Source organism: Cygnus atratus, chromosome 7, assembly GCF_013377495.2.
Source record: "Cygnus atratus isolate AKBS03 ecotype Queensland, Australia chromosome 7, CAtr_DNAZoo_HiC_assembly, whole genome shotgun sequence".
Classification (NCBI taxonomy): Eukaryota; Metazoa; Chordata; class Aves; order Anseriformes; family Anatidae; genus Cygnus; species Cygnus atratus.
Genome location: NC_066368.1, coordinates 18,282,714 through 18,303,403, shown reverse-complemented (window position 1 = coordinate 18,303,403; position 20,690 = coordinate 18,282,714). Strand labels below are relative to the sequence as shown.

General features: G+C 43.0%; 3 protein-coding genes across 3 annotated transcripts in view; all 3 read left to right on the top strand.

The window, feature by feature from the left end:
• Positions 1–20,690, top strand: part of LOC118246182 (interferon-induced protein with tetratricopeptide repeats 5-like) — a 348,670-nt gene that overhangs the window by 168,018 nt on the left and 159,962 nt on the right. The window lies entirely within an intron of this gene.
• FAS (Fas cell surface death receptor) overlaps positions 1–20,690 on the top strand; it is a 250,540-nt gene that overhangs the window by 168,024 nt on the left and 61,826 nt on the right. The window lies entirely within an intron of this gene.
• On the top strand, positions 7,460–18,153 carry LOC118243402 (lysosomal acid lipase/cholesteryl ester hydrolase-like). Its single transcript, XM_050711971.1, has 10 exons — positions 7,460–7,591; positions 9,508–9,622; positions 10,540–10,639; positions 11,380–11,489; positions 13,112–13,248; positions 14,198–14,338; positions 15,363–15,434; positions 16,046–16,129; positions 16,892–16,960; positions 17,920–18,153. Exons 1-10 carry the CDS (start codon positions 7,460–7,462, stop codon positions 18,151–18,153), a joined length of 1,194 nt encoding a protein of 397 aa, XP_050567928.1.

The window sequence follows — 20,690 nt, the reverse complement described above, 5'->3', positions numbered from 1 at the left end:
ACCTCAGAAGTAAAAGGTATTCCTTGTCAGTATTTTGTCATGTCCAGATCCTAAGGAATGGGCATTTTCCAACATCAGCTGGCAAGGTTGTTGGAATTTATAAACTACATCTCATTTAAAGAAGGCTTAAATCACTCAGCTGTTTCATATTGGGAACAACCTTAGTAAATTACTTAATTGTCTCCTAACACCAATATACAAACTCATGGTAGTAAGGTGGTTTTGGCTGAGATAAAGTTCACTTTCTTCATAGTAGTTTTACGGTGCTGAGATTTGCATTTGTGATGAAAATGGTGTTGCCAACACACTGATGTTTGAGCTACTGCTGGGCAGTGCTTACACAGCCTCACAGCATTTTCTGTTTGTCATGCTGCCCTACCAGCAAGCAGTCTGGGGATGCACAAGAAGCTCGGAGGGGATACAGCCAGGACAACTGACCCCAAGTGACCAAAAGGATATTCCATGCCATACAACATCACATCCAGCAATAACAGCTAGGAAAAAGAAGGAGTGTTGGGGGACTTTTGGAGTTACAGCTTTTGGCTTCCCAAGTAAACATTACATGTGATGGAGTTCTGCTTTACTGGAAATGGTTAAACATCTGCCTGCCAGTGGGAAGCAGTGAATGAACTCCTTATTTTTCCCTTTTTTTTTTTTTTTTTTTTTTAATGAGCTTCCGAACTTTTACTCTTCTGATCCTCTCCCCAGTCCCACCATGGAGAATGAGCAAGTGGCTGTGTGGGGCTTTGCTGTCTACCGAAGATAACCCACAACAAAAGGAAAAGATTTTTTTAAGAAAAAACTAACAAACCATTCTTCAAATAACACAGAGATAGCTTCAGGCATCACCTTTCCCCAGACAGTGTAAATTACCATTTAATCCAGTGTCACATCTCTGGCCCTCTTGTAAATTACTGAAGTGCTATTGCGGTCAGAGTTTTACCTGGAACAGAGATAAGCAGCCCAACCAAGATGAGATATGAGTTATGGAAATTCATGTAGTCACAGGTTCAATTCTGCTAGATATACATCCTTGGTGTTCTTTAATGTGATTATAAATGAAGATTCGAATCCTGTTTTAATCTTTTTGTTGTTGTTGTTGAGTAAGTTGTTTTTCTGCAAAAGATGCCAAGACTGAGTGGATGGGTGAACTGGGAGCTATTTAGTCTGTGCACTTCCAGAAAGAATTTACAATACTTGAAAAGTTTTCTGTGAGCCAGAATCGAACTAGGAATTTATCAGAAGGGCTTTCACCTAAGAAAGGATAAGAGAAACTTTTTTTTCAGGAAATATCATTAACTCTTCAGAACAGCACCTTCAAAATAGGCAAAAAAGATTGCTCGTCTCATAATTCCCAAGCACTATAGATGACATTGCTCTAAGTGGCATGATTTACACTACTCTCAGGAAAGAAATACGTTCCCTCCTGCCGTTGTGTGTGCAGAACAGCTTTAAAAAACTTGTACTCCTCGGGAACACAATTCTGTAACAGCCAGTGACTGGAAAAGAAAAATATCCACCCTTTACACCTCCCCTCACAAGACGGTCACCTACCCAGCCTGCAGCCCTGTAGCACTGCCGGGGGCCCGTGCTCCTCTGCGTCAGGCTGGGATTAACTCAACAGTCCCACCAGCACCAGGAGTGGTACCTCCAGACTGGGATGCTGAGCAGCCAGAACAGCCACAGGCACAGTGGAAGGAAGGAAAGGAGATGGCCTCACCATGCCCAGGCTGACAGGGTGAGCTGAGTATCTGTCCCCTGACACGCTGCTTAACTGTGACCCCCAGGGAGCCTCAGACTGTCTATGTGGTCTATCCTCCCCTCTTGCTGAAGACCACATTTGTTTTCTGAGATGGAACAAAAATAGTTTAAAAGTGGGAACTACTGAATCTTGTGATGCTTGCACATGTGTGTCTACAGCTGAGATGTGATGGGTTTCTATGGGGTGACTCAAGGTGTCTGGTGACTTCCTAGCCCTCCCCTTACGTCCCAATGCTCATATGGTTGCTACTGGGGTACCTCTGTTACAGTCCATCCTGTGGCTAAGCCAGTGGCTCCAGCAGCTCAGCTGCCCACTTGAACGTGCCCAGTGCACAACTGATCTGTTCTATCTCCTTCCCGGTTTCCAAATGCATGCCTTGAACCCCCAAAGACTGTTGGAAATTACCATAAGCAAATGGGGAGAAAGCAAACAGAGAAAGTGAAAAAGCAAAAATGTTGTTATCTGGACATACAGTAAATGAAGAGCCTTAGGCTCCATCATAAGCCCTTTCTGCTATCTTCTTGTACCAAACACCTGTCTCCGCACTTATTTCATATCTCTTTTGGTCATATTAAGAAACATGGCTATTGCCTCTCACATGTTCTCACACCTCCTTACTTGAGGAAAAGGATGACTTTTGGTTTGGAATTTATTTACTGCACACTTGGTTTTAAACATGTGCTGGACCTAAAAGTGGTGAGACTGATATGAGGACTGAGATGATCAGTTCCAGAAAATCCATTTCTTCAGACTTTGTCTAGTTTTAAGAAAGTTCTGTCCCAGGGCTGAAACTGTTGATTGACTATACCTGCAGAGTACAGTCCATTTGAAAACGTCCCCAACAACAGCAGGTGCTACAAAACAGGACACAGATATGTGCACACTTCACAACTGCATTCTGAGGACAGAATACAGGAGCCAGGGCTGCTGAATTTCTATCTTCCCCTTTTGCATCACTCTTAAGATTCATAACTCATAAAGGCTGATCCTGGCCTGCCTGAGCTACTGACCTCCACAACCAGTTCTTTGGCAGAATTGCACAATGTGAAACACAACAGCCCCTAAAAATGAGTGGAGCTTTACATCTGCACAAACCTGCAGATGCACAAATATTTGCAGCATCAGTGTTATCCCATATGGTATCTCTTCATCTAAATTAGCCAAGTAGGATATTGACTGGGCGATGCCTCAGCAGAGCGATGCATGTGATAAACAACTAGTTTCTTTCCCATACATGCCTACTCAAACAACAGGTAATTATCTGGCAAATGTAGGAAGAAAATTTATGAGAACCATGAGAGTACTTGGGAAGAGGAATAGGGTTCAAAGATGAAGGGAAGAACACATACTAACCATTTCCTTAAATGAACTCTACCTTCGTATTTTATAGTATTTGCTTGATCTTTCTAGGGAATCTGCTTTGGCAGGGGGGTTGGACCCGATGATCTTTCAAGGTCCCTTCCAACCCCTACAATTCTGTGATTCTCAGAATGAATGCCTGAGAAAACTAAGAATCCTCCCTAACAGCCACCATGCTTTTGCCAGACTTTGTAGAAATGTATTCTTCGGTCTGGTGGCTTAACATGAAAAACATCAACATGGTATGTACCGCTCTTACCAGCTCTGTCAAGAATTTAAGCTGCTGCTCCCAAAACCTACCTTCAATCCTATAGTATGAATCCTCAGGTTCTGTCAGTCCACATCACACTGCAGGGAACAGCCCCCAGTACCAGCCAGCAATATCTGCTGGTTGCCCCATCACTGGCAGGGCATCACTGCCTTGCTCCTCAGAAGAGCTCTTGGCATCATCCCTTCAAAGCAGAGCTGCTCCACCGCAACCCTGCAGTTTGCTCTCTGCCAGACCTCACCTAGGGCTCTGTCTCCTGTTTGCACTGTGACTGCTGGTCTTATCAGAGGTCCTCAATACGATGGCACACCATGGAAAAGGAAATGAAAGTCCTGTTTGCTTCGTGTTTCTAGCAGCTCTTTGCAAGGAAGAAAGGAACACAGGTATTCCCCTTGTCCTCCCTCCCCAAGCCTGCAGACCATCATAGATGTGTTTAGAGGCACAGAATAACTAAAGATTTGACAGATATTGGGGGTTAAGACATATTTAGGTACTTCATGCTATGTTCAGCTGCAGGCCAGACTACTTGAACCTCAAAGTGTTGCTCCAGTGTTTTCAAAACTGAATAAAAACTATCTCAGCTGAGTGGTTTCTCTGGGTAAAGACAGCATCACATGTCCTAGGAAATTTCTGTATATCTTTTAGGCTTTGTGTTTCCTATGCTCTTTTTTTATGTATTACTTTCATTGTCTCTTTCCTATGTCTTGTCCTCTTTTCCAAACTAAAAATAAGGGACAGAATGTGGGTTCACCTATCTTTTGCTCTTCACCTGATTCCTAATATTTAACAATATCAGAAATTACATAAACTTTGTACACCCCATATGTTGGTATGCGGTAGAACTAGGTAAGATGTAGATTATTCCATCCTGAACTGAAAATGTAGTATGGTGTTAGCTCAGACTTTAGCAGAGCAGTCATCTCTGTCTCTCATTGAGCAGAGATGTCAGAGTTGCCAAGCTGTAAAATTTTTCATTGAGCAATCACTTCTTTGGCCATTCCACAGACTGCTCACTGCTTCATAAAGTAGAATTGTTTCTGCAGTTTCTCTAGGTTCTGTTTACTAACAAAGATTTGCTTCACTCTGTTTCCCCACATGAGGCAGCAGATTATTAGCACCCACATTCCAGAGAACCTGCCGCACAGGCATCACTTTCATGTGGTGTTCTTCTAAAAGCTCATCTGTCCATGATAAACCACAAGTCCTTCTGAAGATACTTAAGAGTTAATTTGCTGAAGAGACTGGTGCTCATGCAGGAGGATTCTACTTTGTAGCCTAGCTGCCTAAGGACACAGAACATGTCCTTCTGGCCATGGTCACAAGGCCAATTTCAGTGAGGACTGAGCCCCTGCGCTGACTATAATTAATTCAGTGGTCAGCAATGTTTACGCAGAGTTCATGGAAATTGCTTGGAAGAAACAAGAAATGTTGTTAGTATGCTGTCTGAGGAGAAGTTTATATGATGTTTTCAAGGTTAACTCAAAACTTGAGAATCCGTACTGGAACAGGCTAATTCAGAGCAAACTGATCTTTCTGTGTTGTGGTATTCACTGACCAACAGATTTAGGAATGTATGTGTAATGCCAAGTATATTCCTTTTAAATTATCTCTATTTTCATTCTAAAATTACCTAACAAAAAAGAATTGTCCCCAAGAAACCTGCACGTGCAGTTCAGAAAACAAGTGGCAGGTGTGGAACCAAGGACCATGCCAGCTTCTGTGCAAACCACAGTAGCAGAGACCACATTTGTAGGTAGAAAGCATTGAAAACAGCTGGACTCATCCTCATCTTCATCCCAGAATAACATGATCACTGCCCAAGACGGGCAGTAGTACAAAGCAAGACCTGTCACAGCCTCAGGGAACATGAACCCCCAGGTCCTTGCTAAATATCCTAACCACAGATTAGGTGCCTCTTAACCTTTCCTGCTCCATGGTGCAATTTGGTCTTTCAGTATGTCACGCAAAGGTGCTATTTATCATAACATATCTCCACTCCTTAAGTACTGCCAAATCAGCACTTAAACGTCCTCGCCTATACATGCAGACAACACACAACACTCTATTGCTGCTCTTAAGTGAATTTTGATTTCCTTTTTTTGGCATAAGTTTCTGCCAGTGAATCAGTCTACTAGCAGAGACAGACAAGGGACTGCAGCAGAAGACAGCGAAAGGCAGTGAAAGAGAAGACAGAAGACAGTAAGGCAGTGAAAGCAGAGGTAAGTTGCTTGTACATACGTGTTCATGGTCTCTGTCTCCATTGCCTGTCTCCATAAGATGTGCAGTCTTGGTTTCGTGCAGTTGCTTGTAGGAGCAAACAGCCTGCATCCTCTCTGATCTGTAAGCCTGTTGCTATGCGTCTAAGTGCATGTTTTCCAAACTTGAGCAGAGGAAGAAGTATTTGATCAACTAAAGCAAAAAAAGGAATAACTTACAGTTTCATCTTTCTCTGCTTATGTTTTTTTTTTTTTCCTAAGACCATCATTGTGGTTGAGTGAAAATGTCAGTATTGAAAGAGTGTGCATAAACTGACCATTTTGCACTCAGTCTCAAATGCATTTAAGCTTTCCTCATAAGTTAACCATGAGATTCAGATATCTTCTAGTTGTCCCAGTGGCTTTCAGTCCCACTTACAGTTGAATGTGAAAAAAATATTATGACTCTCTCAAGAGTATGTTGATGAATTTCTAGACGGTTTAAAGCTTATTTTCATTAAATATCAAAAGTTTACAGAAGTTTTGAATGGCCTTTTTAATGTACCTTTAAAGTGGTCTCTTTCATTACTTTTTTTTTTAATTAAATATTTCTGTCAATTTCAATTTGTCATTTAAATGCTTCCCTTTACCATTGTTTCATAAGATAAAAAGAATAGATTGTTGTTCAAGGTTTCTACGGTCAAGACTTTACCTCTGAAATTAATGAGACAGCGTGTGCCAAGCTTTGGAGTTAATTGGTGTGCTCTATCTGATTTAGAAAGCATTCATCTGGAAGTGCCTTAAAGCACTAAGATGGGTGACAATATAGTACACAGAAAGAAGTATACCTGAAAAGGGGCAACAATTTTGCTACCCTCTTGCCTCATCTGTTAGTAGCAAAACTATGACTTCAGTTGAACTTTTGAGTTTGCTTCCCAAACTACATTCCACATGCAGACAGACACAAAGGAGCATGATTTACTTCTAATAGAACAGAATAAAACAGTAGAAAGCAGTGAAGAGTGTCTGCTATAAAACTGTGCTACCAGCGCACACAGATGGGAGGATCTCTCTCTGTTCTGTTGACAGAAGAATGGAAGCATTTGCCTGTAAAGTGAATAGACTAGAGTAAATTTGGATGCCAATATTAAAATTGAGGGTATTTCCCAGTTTTCATTTAATCTGATTGTTCTAGTGACTGAAGGGGACAAAATATTTAATAAAATTTTAAAAGAACTGAGAACTCACTCCCTCATTAAAAAGTTCAGACAGAATGAATCTCTTGGTTATCCCTCCCAGGCTGTCCCACTCTTAAAAGTCTTCTCTGCAATATGCCAGATAGTACACTGTTTTTACAACCTGTCTGGTGTCTCTGTGCTGATTATAAAGGTGGCTACAGCCAAAAAGAGCATGTAAGAGCTGACTTCTGCCCAGCAGGGTACAAATGAGAGAGATGCCCCTCTGCAATTTCTATTCAGCAACACTGCCCAGTGACCATAAGTCAGCACCCTCCAAAACACAAGAAAAGGGACTCTTACCTCCAGGTGGCCAAGACACATATTTACAATAGGGAAGACCATATGTGAGAAAGAAAGGAAGAAACTTAAGGCACAAGCTAGCACTAATATCCTACAAGAACATTCCCTCAGGCCTGTTCCACATCCTCCTGGAGCCCTTGACTCACTCATGACCCTTGTTACCTGACATTAACTGCAGACAGTCCCTCCTCACACAGGTATGTGTTTCTGTCAGCCCCTTGGGGAACACCCGGGGCAACCTCCAAGAGACTCCCCACCTGGGTCTCCCTGTGGAATTCCCCAGCTCTCCCTTCCTACAGCAAACACACGTGCCTCTGCTCTTTCACGCAGCCCCGAGATGTGGTGCCTCCTCGTGCTGCTCTGCTCCCAGGGAGCTGCCTTTTCAGCAGGGTTCACAGCACCCTTCACTCTCGGCTCAGAGGGAACACAGCACATGAAGCACCGCAACCCTGAAGACTTTATGAACGTTGTAAGTTGTGGCACTTTCTCTGCCTTTCTTTTTATAAAGTGTCTCTCACAATACTGCCACCACGGTACCAACTCTAACAGCCCATGTGAGGAGGCTTCAAGAAGGGTCCCCTCCTGGTCGCCCATTTTCCCAACCTGCCTCTTTCAAAGCCACTGCGTTAGGGTCAGGACTGCTGCGACCAGGTCGGGATGGGCCAGGGACAGATGGGACCCTTGTACATCGCACCGGGACAGACACAGCACCGGAGCGGGGTGTGCCAGCTGCCACCTTTGGCTCAGAGGCCAAGCAACTCCCCAGAACCCGATGAAGGACGCTGGAGATCCAGGCTGCTGAATTTTAACCCCAGCAGCAGGACTCAGCTTTAGACTGTGGCCAGAGCACACACAGCACAGCACAGCCAGCTCAACAGGCTTTCTCTGCCTGCATTTAGAATGAGCCCCAACAGATGCGTGAACATGTGGCTTATAACTGTGACACCTGCTTGCACAGTCACCTTTCTCAACACGCCCAGATGTTTCAGACTAGTGCACAAAGAAGGGGAGGGTAGGATCCTGGCAAGAGGACAAAGATCCTTCCAACATTTTGATAGGGAGCACCCACGTACAAGAAACGTCGACATCTTATCCAAACAGTCGGAGCTGTCAGAGAGAGACTGCTTTGCAGCGGAGGCAAAGGCTAGCTTCTACTATCAAGAGAAGCAAAGTCCTCCCCTTCTTTAACAACCTGGTTCCTCAGTATGGTGGCAAGGGAAGTTGAATCCCTTCTTAAAGCAGTAGATTCTCACAACACAGGGTAATCCAGGACCCCTTGTTCTGACTCACCAAAGCTTTCCTCACAGACCTGGCAAGAGCATAAGAACAGGTGGTACTGTGAGTTTGTAACAGGAGCTCCACCCTACACAGCTTACCTAACCGCACTTTGGCAGGAAAGGACTCATTTGGACCAAAGACCGCATCTTCTGGCACAGTCTAATACTGATACTGCTCCATGTTTAGCCTCTAGAAAGGTACCACCTGTATCAGCCTTGCACAACAGGACAAACTATCTCACTTGCAATTGCTGTGTGAACTGAAGCAGTCTCCCCTCAGGAGGCAGAACCTGAACATGGTGAAACCTGACTTTTCACGTTCCTCTCCCCAGCCGCCACACTTCATAGCAAGCAATGGACCTGTCTACTTTATTTTCAGACACACGGGTCTAGTGAGAAGGATCCAGCTTTCCAGCTTTGTAACACACAAAACACCAAGCATAGCCAATGCATTCAGGAAAGGTGGTGGGAAGCACTGGTATGGACAGGGAAATCTACTCCTCGAGCAGTCCTAATACATGACAGCACATTCAAACAAGCTCCAGAGCCAAGGAACATTCTCATTTCCTGCAGAGGCGATCTTTGTCATCTCACCATTCTTATGAGCCTGAGTAGTGCTCAGGTACCACTGCCACAGGAATTACTACCCAGCCAAAACCTAAACAATAGCAGTGTATGTCAGGAATGCTCCAAGTATAATTAGGTGCTTCTACCCAAGCAAACTCAGCTCTTGGAATTTCAATTTGAGAGATACAGCATTAAAGAGTGTACACAAACCACATCAGTCAAAGACAGGTCAGCTTCTCTCACTATCGTTGGCATCCTGAAGCCTCCCCTTCATGGCTGTTTCACCATATATATCTGTTCATTCCCAAGAGAGACATGGCCAGAGAGCTGTGCTGTCCTGCAGGAATCTCTGTAGGGTCCCTTCCCACTAGTGTAACACAGGACAAAAGGGAATAAGCCAGCAGCATGGAATTGTGTTCATCTTCCTGGCATGTTTTTGGCTAGCTGCACATCCTTGGACAGAAGCAGCCTCTGGACACCTTTTCCACCAACCTCTACACTGTAAGTGCATGTTAACAAGCTTTCCTTTGGCTTCCCACAGAGTGAAATGATCAGATATCACGGATACCCCTGTGAGGAGTATGAAGTTACCACGAAGGATGGATACATACTTGGTGTTTTCAGAATTCCCAGTGGGAGGAACATGCAAAATACAGGTGTGACATGGTTATAGGACATAAGGAAGGTCTGAGATCCAACTCCTACGTGGGTCCCCCACCTTTCAACTTTGCACATGTAATGGCATGTTCCGCAACTTCCCATCTCAGAAAAAGCACCTAGTCAGGAGCGCGGTCTGAATTCTGAATCTATCTAAAGACCACACCTTCAATGTCTGTGTTCAGACTTCAAACTTCTGTGACTTGTCTTCCATAATTCCCCTTCTTGTCTTCCACATTTGGTACAACTGTTGGTAATATCTTTGTTGACAAAAGCTCTCTGAGTTGACATTGAAATAGGTATTCCCTGCCTCATGAAGGACAGTCAACCTAAAGTCAAGAAGGTGATAGATTTTTCTGTATCCATCTATTGGTTACAAATCACGTCATTGGTTGGGAAGAAATAGTTTTTCAAATTTTCTTAGTAGAATGACAATTTGTTCCTGGAATTCAAAGGTCATAAATGCTGGACAGTACTGCTCCATTTCCTGCTCTTCCCTGTCATCCTAATATGCTATTTTGTCTTTAATTTTTTATGTCTAGAAATCAAGGGATTTGTAGGTTGGTTTCTCTGTGAAAATGGATGTTGGCACTGGACATTTGAATGTGTTCTTTTTTAGCTAGTCCTGACATGAAATAAGACAGCTTGCAGGGAACCAAATCCTCCACGCATCTTACCCCAAAACCCATGGCCAGCATCTATCAGTTTCTTGAAGAAGGAATGTTTAAAAAACCTCATGTAAAATCATACCCTGCAACTCAATTTTAACTACACATTACTTCTTGCTATAACATAAGAAAATGCTCTTCTGTTGCAGGGAAAAAGCCAGCAGTCTTGCTACACCATGGTACTTTTGCAGATTGCACTTACTGGATATCTAACCTGCCCAGAAACAGCCTAGGCTTCATCCTTGCAGATGTCGGCTATGATGTTTGGTTGGGAAACAGCAGAGGAAACACCTGGTCTTCAAAACACAAGACCCTTAAGCCCTGCCAGAAAGAGTTTTGGCAGTTCAGGTACTCTGTGGAGAAAGAATGTCTGAAGACAGCAACTTTCAGGGGACTAGCAAGTTTGGGCAATTAGTATTGGTAGACCCTTTCCCCTTCAGGCAACTGGTTTTCATGTAATCTGACTTCAAGTGGGACATACAACTTCTAAGGGGACCAGACCAATTCTTTATGGATGCAACCACACTGGGCTTGTCAGGGAGGTGAGAGGAAGGACTTGGCTGGGTGGTCCGGACAGGCCTTTCTGGAATCAGCACACAAAGAAGCAAAGCTGGAAGAAAACAGGTCACCCACCATCTTTGTACATATGCAGGGCTGGTTTCTTTTGGGGAAAACATTTCCAAAACTGGGAGGAGGCATCTATAACCTGATGGTCTCCCGCTAGACATCATTCTCCCAAGTACAGACAGGAGAGGACAATACGCAGCTGAGTCTAGAAATCTGATCTATCACACCTGACATTAACTGACAGAGAAATGAATTTTGTTACCCCTGCTAGTGAAAGGACTCAAATCCACATCCTGGAGTGGCATGTCCTCAGCAGAAAGTCCAAGGCATCAGGCAGCCTGTCAGTACAGTTGTGTCCTTCTGTCCCCTTCCCCAGCTCACAGAAAAGAATCCAGACAAAGTCTGCATCCTCATCTTTGAACGGGTCCGGCTTGGTGTTATGAAGAAAACTGACGTTCAGTAACTCACGCTGTGATAAAGTACATGCCCCTCTGTCAGCTTTTTGTGTTTCTCCTTTATAGCTTCCATGAGATAGGTATATACGATCTCCCAGCTGAGCTGTACTTCATCATGAATAAAACCGGACAGAAGGATGTGTATTATGTTGGTCACTCAGAGGGTTCAACTGCAGGTAATATTAGGACGCCTGAGTATGAAATAGTTAACATCACTACCTGACTGGGATGTCTCTCTCTCTGTCCACTATCTTTCTCTCTCATAAAAAGTTATTAAAGGGAGAAGTACTTTATAACTTGACACTTGCAAAAAAAAAAAAAAGGATTTTTTTCTATGAGCTGTTCTATCTGAAACAAGCAGGTAACAGAGGACTCAGAAACACTTTTAACTTCTGAAAGGTTACTGATACATAAAAGCTAGTATTTACCAGGCACAGTTTGCTAAGTATCCTTTTTTATTATACTCTAGCCATTTATTGTTATTTTTTCAGAGTCTTCTAGCAAGAGGATATTTTTCTTAAAGTTTCAGCAACAAGGAGCTTTTATTAATCTAAATTTTTAAGATGTATACCTCATGGACTAAAATAATCCTCAGTGGATTAGACCCAATAATCCTCATGGATTAGATGTAAATACAAAAAGCAACAATCCATAAAACAGTTCTAAGGAAAGGAGACCAAAACAAACAAACCAAAAAAAACAGAACACAACAACAACAACAAATTAAATATGTCTCGTGACCTAACACCAGACTTACTATTTAAAATGTAGTTAACTCAAAACACTATTGTTTTAAAACAAATTACCAGGCAATCGAAATTAGAAAAGAAATATCAGTGCTCAAAACTTCATTGCTATTAGCTCCTCCATAACAACATCAACACACTTACGGTCTTTTAATGTTGTTAGTGTTTATGATTTATGCATAGGATCCATGAAGAGATATTGAGTTTTATGTCATTGTGTGTCATTGCCATTGTATAAAAATATACCTCAACAACTGAGGAGAATTTTTTTTTTTTTGGGGGGGGGGGGGGGGGGGGGGGGAGGAGTTGTATTTGGCCATATTATTAGACCATTATTTTCCTTTCCTCTCATAAGAGCATTCTAAGTTTTTGGGGTAGAATAAATCACTCAGGCCAAGATATCATCATCCTTGTCTACAGGTACCTCTGTTTTAGGCAACCAGCTAAGATTGTCACTAAATCCATCAGTGGAGAAATTTGGACACATTCAGAAAAACAAGATAGGATGTACACTTTTTGTTCTCCTTTCCTTCCTTTCTTCCTTCCTTCCTCATATGGTTACTTTTCTGTGCATTCACTCTCACCTGAGTTTACATTTTGCTACAAGTCAAAAATTCTGCTCTTAGCCTCCCAGCCTTCAGGTATCTATTGCATTGCTGCATGCCATCATCACCATACAGAGGCTTTTAGAGACTACAAGCTGAAAAACTCATTATGTTATTAGAGTTTGGGGAACTTCAGCGGGAATCTGAATTCAGAAAACCTGACTGATGCATCATCTCCCAAAAACTGGCCTAACAAAAAATTGTCAATTCTGAGAAAAATCAATGTTTGGACATCCTCTAATGAAGATGTATCCTTAGAATGAACTCTTTCCCCCAAATAAAGTTTCAAGGATCAAACACTTTCCTTAGGTCTGCAGCACAGAAGAGGACAACAGACAATGGGTTGTTATTCTAGTGTCATTTTTTATTTGCCACCTACTGCTTTTTATATATTTGGTCTGTGGAAGACCTCTGCACTAACTTGATTTGTGTCTCCTGTGTTTGCAGGCTTTGTAGCATTTTCTACATATCCTGAGTTGGCTCAAAGAGTTAAAGTGTTCTTTGCTTTGGGACCAGTAGCCACAATCACATATGCTACAAGTCCTTTCGTAAAGTTTGCACGTCTTCCTCAGCCACTGATCAGGGTATGTCATTCCTTCTGAAAGACCTAAATGCCTGCTTTGTCTCTACTGGATTCACTCAGGCTGAACTGAGTTTTAAGAGGGTGATGAGTTAAGAACGAATTTAGGGCATCAGAGTATTGATAGTGCTGGTAGACTTCAGATTTCCACAAAGCTAAATTACAAAGCTTGACACTACATCTCTTTGGAAGTTCATTAAGAAAGCCAGCATACTTGCACCATTACCTATTAAGATCAAATATTTTTGAAGGAAGCTCACAAATACCATAAATAAAAGGTATCTACGTAATCTACTAACCTGAGCCTTAAGCGTTAGTAGAAAACTACAAATAAGGTATTTCACAACTTAAATCATTAGATATACAGTTGCTTTACGCTCATGAAATATTTCTTTGTAAATAAAGGAAATTTAAAGGGTTATATCTATTTGACACCATAATTTGCCAATTTAATAGAATGTTCTGGGAATGGTAGAAACCCCGTATTCTGTACTTATATGTCAAACTGCAGAAGCTCATGCTCTTTCTGCCCAAGCTGTACCCAGTATGTGACTATAGAGTGCCCCCTTCTACACCCTCTCATTTGTCTTCTCCCTCTTTGCTTAGTATCAATATTCAGATTACAGTTTTTTGTACCTGCCTGGAAAAAGGACTGGGGCAAAGAGGGTCTCCCTATACATTACAGCCATGACTGCAGCCAACTGCCCTTTCTCACTGAGGCCTGTACACTGAAAACAGATGGATATCAACCTCCAAGACTCATACCAAATAAGAGGCAGGAATAATGTGCTGTGTGCTCTGGGGAAAAATGCACTTTAAAGGATAATGGAATGGCAACCGGTTTCAGCCATCTTAGTTAAGAGGCTAGGCTACTAGAGAAAGGGAGAAACAATTTTCTGCATGTTGCTCCTGCAACAAGAAAAAGAAAAAATTTGCACTTTTTTGCCCCTCAGTTACTTCTTGGCTGCAAAGGAGTTCTTCGCCAGAACGAACTGACAAAAGGGCCTGCAACACTGCTATGCGCAACTCTGGGAAAACTTTGTGCCAGTATCTTCTGCTTCATAGCTGGGGGCAGTATACAAAATCTGAACACGGTAAGCATGTCCAAGACCACCTTTATACAAGTAAAGCTGAAGTAATTTTGAAGAAAAAATGATTTTTCTGCCTTATGTCTATATATACAGTTGCAGGGATATATAGAAATGTGTTGGGGTTTTCAAATAATGCCAACTAGGACTTCACTGATGATGAAATCAGCCACCTGACATTCAGATCACACAAGGAAGAAAGTCTGAATTCAGCCTGTTTTCATCTTGCAATAATGTACCTCAGTGTTGCCTCTTCTGGGGCAAAGCCAAAGAAATGTTGGCCAGATACCAAAGCTCTCTAAAATGAAGAAATGGATGATGGAGAAAGATCTTTTTATTTTGCAAAATTCTGATTTTCCTTCCTAAATAGGATGACAACCAGATCTTCTGAACATAAGAGACTGTTTATTTTTGGTCCCTACATGTCAAAACATTTCCAGCCAAAACTCAGTCCTGAAAGTTGTTTCTTCACACTTCTCTCAATGCCAATATATCATTCTTTGACTTTGGCTGCTACCTTTTTTTTCCCTTTCCTTTTTTTTTTTTTTTCTTCAGACCTGCTACATATCTGTTCTCGGTGGCTTTTGCTTTCCCACACTCATTATTTAACAAGTCTTCCCATAAAAAACTCACATACATGGAGTCTCATTATGTCCAATTCAACAGCCTACTAACAATCCTCCTCTAATGACTAAGCAGAGCTTTACTTAAAAGCATCACGCAGACTGTAAAAACTCAGAAAAGGTAAAGCCATACATACTCCTTGAATGCAGCTTTCCATATGACTAAGCACTAATGTGGGAAAGACTCTTTGTCCTTCAAAACGAAGCATAAAACTCTACGTAGTAACTCCTATTGTAAAATCACATTATATGCGAGTCTAACATCAATTTTGTTTAATATTTGAAAAATATCCTACAATATGGTCGGGGCTTTAACACAGCAGCAGTATGTTGGTCAGGTCCTTCACAGTTTTATTCTGTCACAACACTGAACCCCTGCCTTTATAACACTTCTGCTTTCTCTCCAGAGTCGAACAGATGCATTTGTAGCACATTACCCAGCTGGGACATCAGTACAGAACACTATTCACTGGCATCAGGTATAACTGTGTACTGACATAAGCAGACTCGTACTGCTGCTTTTTATGCAACTGACAGCCTACAGGGAAGTCCAGAGGCGGTGGTTCTGGGAAATTGCCCAACCCGTCTTCTCACACACTGCCGTAAGCAGCTGCCACCAAGGAAGCACTGCTTCCCATGGCTCACCAGACCATTACCCACAGTGTCCCTTTCGTATCGGACCTTTCTGCATGTTAGGGTCTAGTGGCTTCCAGCCTTCAGCTTCATTTGTGAAGGCAATTGCCTCGAAAGCTGCAGAGGAGCACTCGAGCACAGTTGAGGTACTTGGCAGGCAGTAGGAAGATAGCGGAAACGTGAACAGCCAGGGGATGAGCCAGAACAAAGTGATCCAGGTTAAAGCTTTTCTCCCAGAAGGTTAATTGCAGCCTGGATCACCTCCCAAAGCCAGTTAACCACACAAGTGCTTCTGCTGGCACAACGGGAAAGTGGGGAACCACCTTTCTTGCTGGAAACTTACGCTAACTTAGACCTGAGCTTGAATCAGACCAGAGCAAGAGCAGGTCTCAGAAGCATGTTACAGCACATGTTCAACACTATGGCCTTTTCTCCCAACACCTGTTATGGTCTTAAGTATGTGCATGCTCCTGCATACAGCCCTGACTACAATTTCTACCGTCCAGACACTCAGCACACAGATCCAGCAAACGGAGGCAAGGTAAGAGATATCTAGTACATCCCCAATCACTTAAAGCCTTGAACTCAATTCACCTAGGAATAACTGAGGAACAATTTCATAATGACCTCTCACCTTGCATTAGATAAAACCACTCACAAATCAAACTACTAATCAGGTTTGGAATTAAAAAAAATACACTCACCTTTTCAGTAACATTATTAATTTATTTTTTTTTCTTTTTAAGTCAAAATAGATTCAAGACTACTATTTAGTGATAGACTATTCACACTCCACCTTCACTAGCTAAACTCTTGTAAGAATTACAGAGCCACTGGAAACATCACCACTACTGTCAGCAGACCAGACACTGCTGATGCACAAAACAACAAGGTGTGGGAGGAGAAATCATGCGTTAAACTAGACAACCAGTAAGAGCCCTGACAGGCACTAGACAGCCTGGCCCTCTTGCCAACATGAAAACTGAGCACAACTCCACATCACAAACGGGGACCCCACCTTAGTTAACTTAGTCAAACAGCACTTTAAAAACAAAACATAACAAGGGTGGCAGCTGAGGATCAGGAGAGAACACTAGCAAGGGCAAAGGCGATAAAGCCTCTCATCCTATGACCCATCCTCAGTACCTGTGGAAGCCTGCAGCTGGAGGAAGGGGTGGGAGGAAGCCACAATGCACTGTCTGAGCCTTGGGTCAATCACAGGGAGGAAAATACCTCCTGCACTCTGCTCTGTCTCTTATCACTAACACTTTCCTTTTATCTGTCCTTGTTAAAATATTCACAGGTAGCACATGCAGACCGATTCCAGGCTTATGACTATGGCTTGAAGGAAAACATGAAGAAATACAACCAGGTAAGGCAATATCGTTTTCCTGATAACTCCTCCTTGGGTCATGGCAAAACTAAGAACACAGAACTTCAGGTTTTAGAATCCATGAGCTCCACTGCTACAGAAAGAAGGAGAGAATGCTCTGAGATAATGTTTCACCCAAACCTAATACCGCTAAGTTTAAGTCTATTCATAGATAGTTGCTTGCAGACAGCTAATAGAAGTTCATTTTCCTGTCCCTACTGATGCAGGGATGCGTCCAGTGATATGCTGATTTACCTGCCATTCCCCAAAGGCTAAGATTCACAGCCTGGCCATTAAAAAAAAAAAAAAAAAAGAAAAAAAAAAGGAAGAGAGAGAGACAAGGAAATGCCTCTCTCACCTTGTTTTTGGAAAGCTTCTTATGAAATAGAAGGGATGCTTCAGAACAGCACAGTGAATACTGCTATGGTGAACAAATGTACACTGTACAGAAAAAAGGAGACAGATAAAACTTGGTTACTGCCTTGTCAGCCCTCCGAAATGCTGCTCTCCTCCTGCAACACTGACAACTTGTCTGACAATTTTTGAGATTTGATCAGATCTGTTGACTTCTAGTAACATTTGTGAGTCAGGGCAGGTTGTTTTACAAGTGTCATGTTAGGTGGAAAAATACTGCAAAGATTTCTCAGACACCTTCCATCCACATACAGTCTAAATACCAAAGTTTGAATTTTGGACTGGGTGAAGTTCCTATTCCCAGTACACTGCATGTTTAGGAAATGGTCAAAAAATAAACCAGACTGAGAAAAATAACAGAACTGCGTTTAAATAACAGCGGTCAATTTAAAAGCATCTTTTGCTATGGAAATAAACATTAAGAGGGTCGGCTTACTGTTTTCCTGTAGCGAGTGCAGAAAGGAAACAGAGAGATGTCTGCACAGTATCCTTTCTCTAAATACAGCTTCTGATATAACAGTTCATGTCTCCTCCCTTTCTTGCAGCCTACTCCTCCTGCATACAACATAGAGAGGATAAGCACACCCATTGCTGTTTGGAGTGGCGGACAAGACAAATTTGCAGGTCCAAAAGACATTGCAAAGCTACTTTCTCAGATTACTAATCTCTGTTACTATAAGCACATTCCTGAGTGGGGACATCTTGATTTCGTCTGGGGCCTTGATGCGACTGAGAGAATGTATCGGAAAATCATTGAACTAATGATAAAATATGCTTAAAGCTTCTTTCAGGGAGCTCATTCATGCAGTAAACCCCCTCAAATTTCTATTTAGCAGCAGAATATAGGCATAAGGATTGGTATCAGGGTTTGTATTTTCTTGCATTGTTTTCCATGGCATTACAGTATTTTGGTGACTGGAGTCTCTCTGAGGAAGCTGAGGTACATGGGGATGACCACTGAACATACAAACATTAGAAGACACGCTTCAGAGGGGTCGCTTGCTTTTTATAAACTGTTATAGGACTGATTTTGCTATAACCAAGCTTTTATTTTCTCTCCCTTGTATATCAATATTAAATGTTCCACTTGAGACAGAGGTGATACCACATGAAAACATAAAAATTGGATATATTCATTTCTCTGTTGAAGTATTACCAATCTTTGTTTAAATTAAATCATCTACTGTCTTGATAAAGTCGTTGGCCTGTTTTTATTTCCTCACCTTATCAAGAGCAGCAAGGCTGAGCCACAAGACCTTCTGCCATATGACTACCCTGCCATCTAAACATACAGTAGCTGGCTTCAGTGGCCCAAATGCCAGGAAACCCAATCTCAGAAAATCTATGTCAGAGAGAAATCACTTAACTGTTGGACAGACGCAGATGCTCTCTTGCCTTTTATGCCCACACACCAGTGAATAGTTTGTTCACCCCCGACTACAAAGAGCACAAACATCTCCATATCTATCACTTGGCAGCTGAGGACTGAGGACATGCAGACATACCAGGCAGCCTGCACATCAAGGACTAGAGCACCCATCCCAAGAAACATTCCTGACACTGCCAGTGAAGTTGTTCCAAGTTCTTATAGATTCTCGGTTCACCATGTCAGTGTGTTCTGCCCACTCACCTACAAGATAATCCAAAAAGTGAAATATCAAATCTAAGGACTCGTCAGTATGGGCCAAGACAGAGTGATTCATGTACTGGGGGTGTTCCTGGGTGGAGGCTAAAGCCCAGATTCCTCAATGCAGTTTTTTAGTAAATGAAATCCATTTGATCGTAATCTGGGAGACAGACACCAATATATAAGCAAAACATGTTTGTCTCATGCAATATAGAAAACATATGCAAAGGAGATGACACAACCTGTTTGGCACCTGTGGTACCACAGGGAACTGAGATCACAGTTTCTGGAGAAGTTTGCAGTCCGCAGCTCAGAACAGCTACTCTCACCTACACATTGCTTGTGACCTGAACACCCCAGAGAGCTCAGCAGAGGCCTTGCCCTGCTCCTCGGTGTAGCAGAGGAGACAGGGCTTTACACCCAATACAAACAAGAGCTCCAGGTCTGAAAGGCAGGGAGCAGGACCAAGAATTTGAGCTTAGGTAAAGACGAAGCAAGCACCTCATTCAACGGTCTTGCAGCAAAGCCCCTCGCCTCTGCTCTCACCCTCCTGCAGCACCACCTACACTGACACAAGCTGCACACCAGAACCTAGCAGCGCGATGCTGCACAAAACATACGATAGAAGGGATGGAGAACACAGAATCCCAACACCAAACTCATCCCACCCTCACCAGTGGTGCCCTTTCCCTGCTGCAGAATCGGGGCTAACCAGGAACTACCCTCCATGGACAGAGCACACGGCTCTGCCCGACTGAAGAAAGCAAAGGGCAGGCACTGGGGACCGTGCTGTGTGGGAGATGAAAGAAGGGGGACCTGGCAGCTCTTCAAAACCTGGCTGTGAGGATACAAGGCTGAGAGCAAGCTCACTTGGCTTGGGAGCAGCCACCAAGGGGCACTCAAGGACATTGGCATCTCCAGAGAGCCTTCCCGTGCTCTGCAGGAAGAACCAGCCACAGACACACCCTGCAAGAGGTCACAGGGAAGCATTCAGGTCAGTGAAACACTGCTCAGAAAAGACAGCAACATGCAGTGTCTTGCATACTGAAAACCTAAATGTCATGATGGAGAGCTAATGTTCCAACCTAACATCACCTCTGACCCAAATGACGTTTACAAAGGGTTGCCAAATTATCTCATGGAAGACAAAAACAATTTCCAAATAGTTTGATTGGAACACTTGCCAATATGGACTCCTGCAACCAATCATTATCTTCATACTAGAATTGATCATGAGTGCAATCCTGTAATGGCCAGTGTCTGGACAAAGAAAAACACCCGCCCTTTACACCTCCCCTCACAAGACTGTTACCCACCCAGCCTGCAGCCCTGTAGCACTGCGAGGGGCCCGTGCGCCTCTGCATCAGGCTGGGATTAACTCAGCACTCCCACCAGCACCAAGAAACCCCACCATGGGGCAAACTGAAGACTTTATTTTATAACACCTGATTCCACACTTTGTGAACCACCAGTTGGAAAAATGCAAGCAACCAAGACGAGCAGTCATACAAGCAGGACTTTTGTTTCTCGCCTGAATTAGTCCCTCCTGTTCTTAGAGCCAGGACCAAAACCTGTCGCCACCAGCACCAGGAGTGGTACCTCCACACCCCAGTCTGGAGGATGCTAAGCAGCCAGAACAGCCACATGCACAGTGGAAGGAAGGACAGGAGATGGCCTCGCCATGCCCCG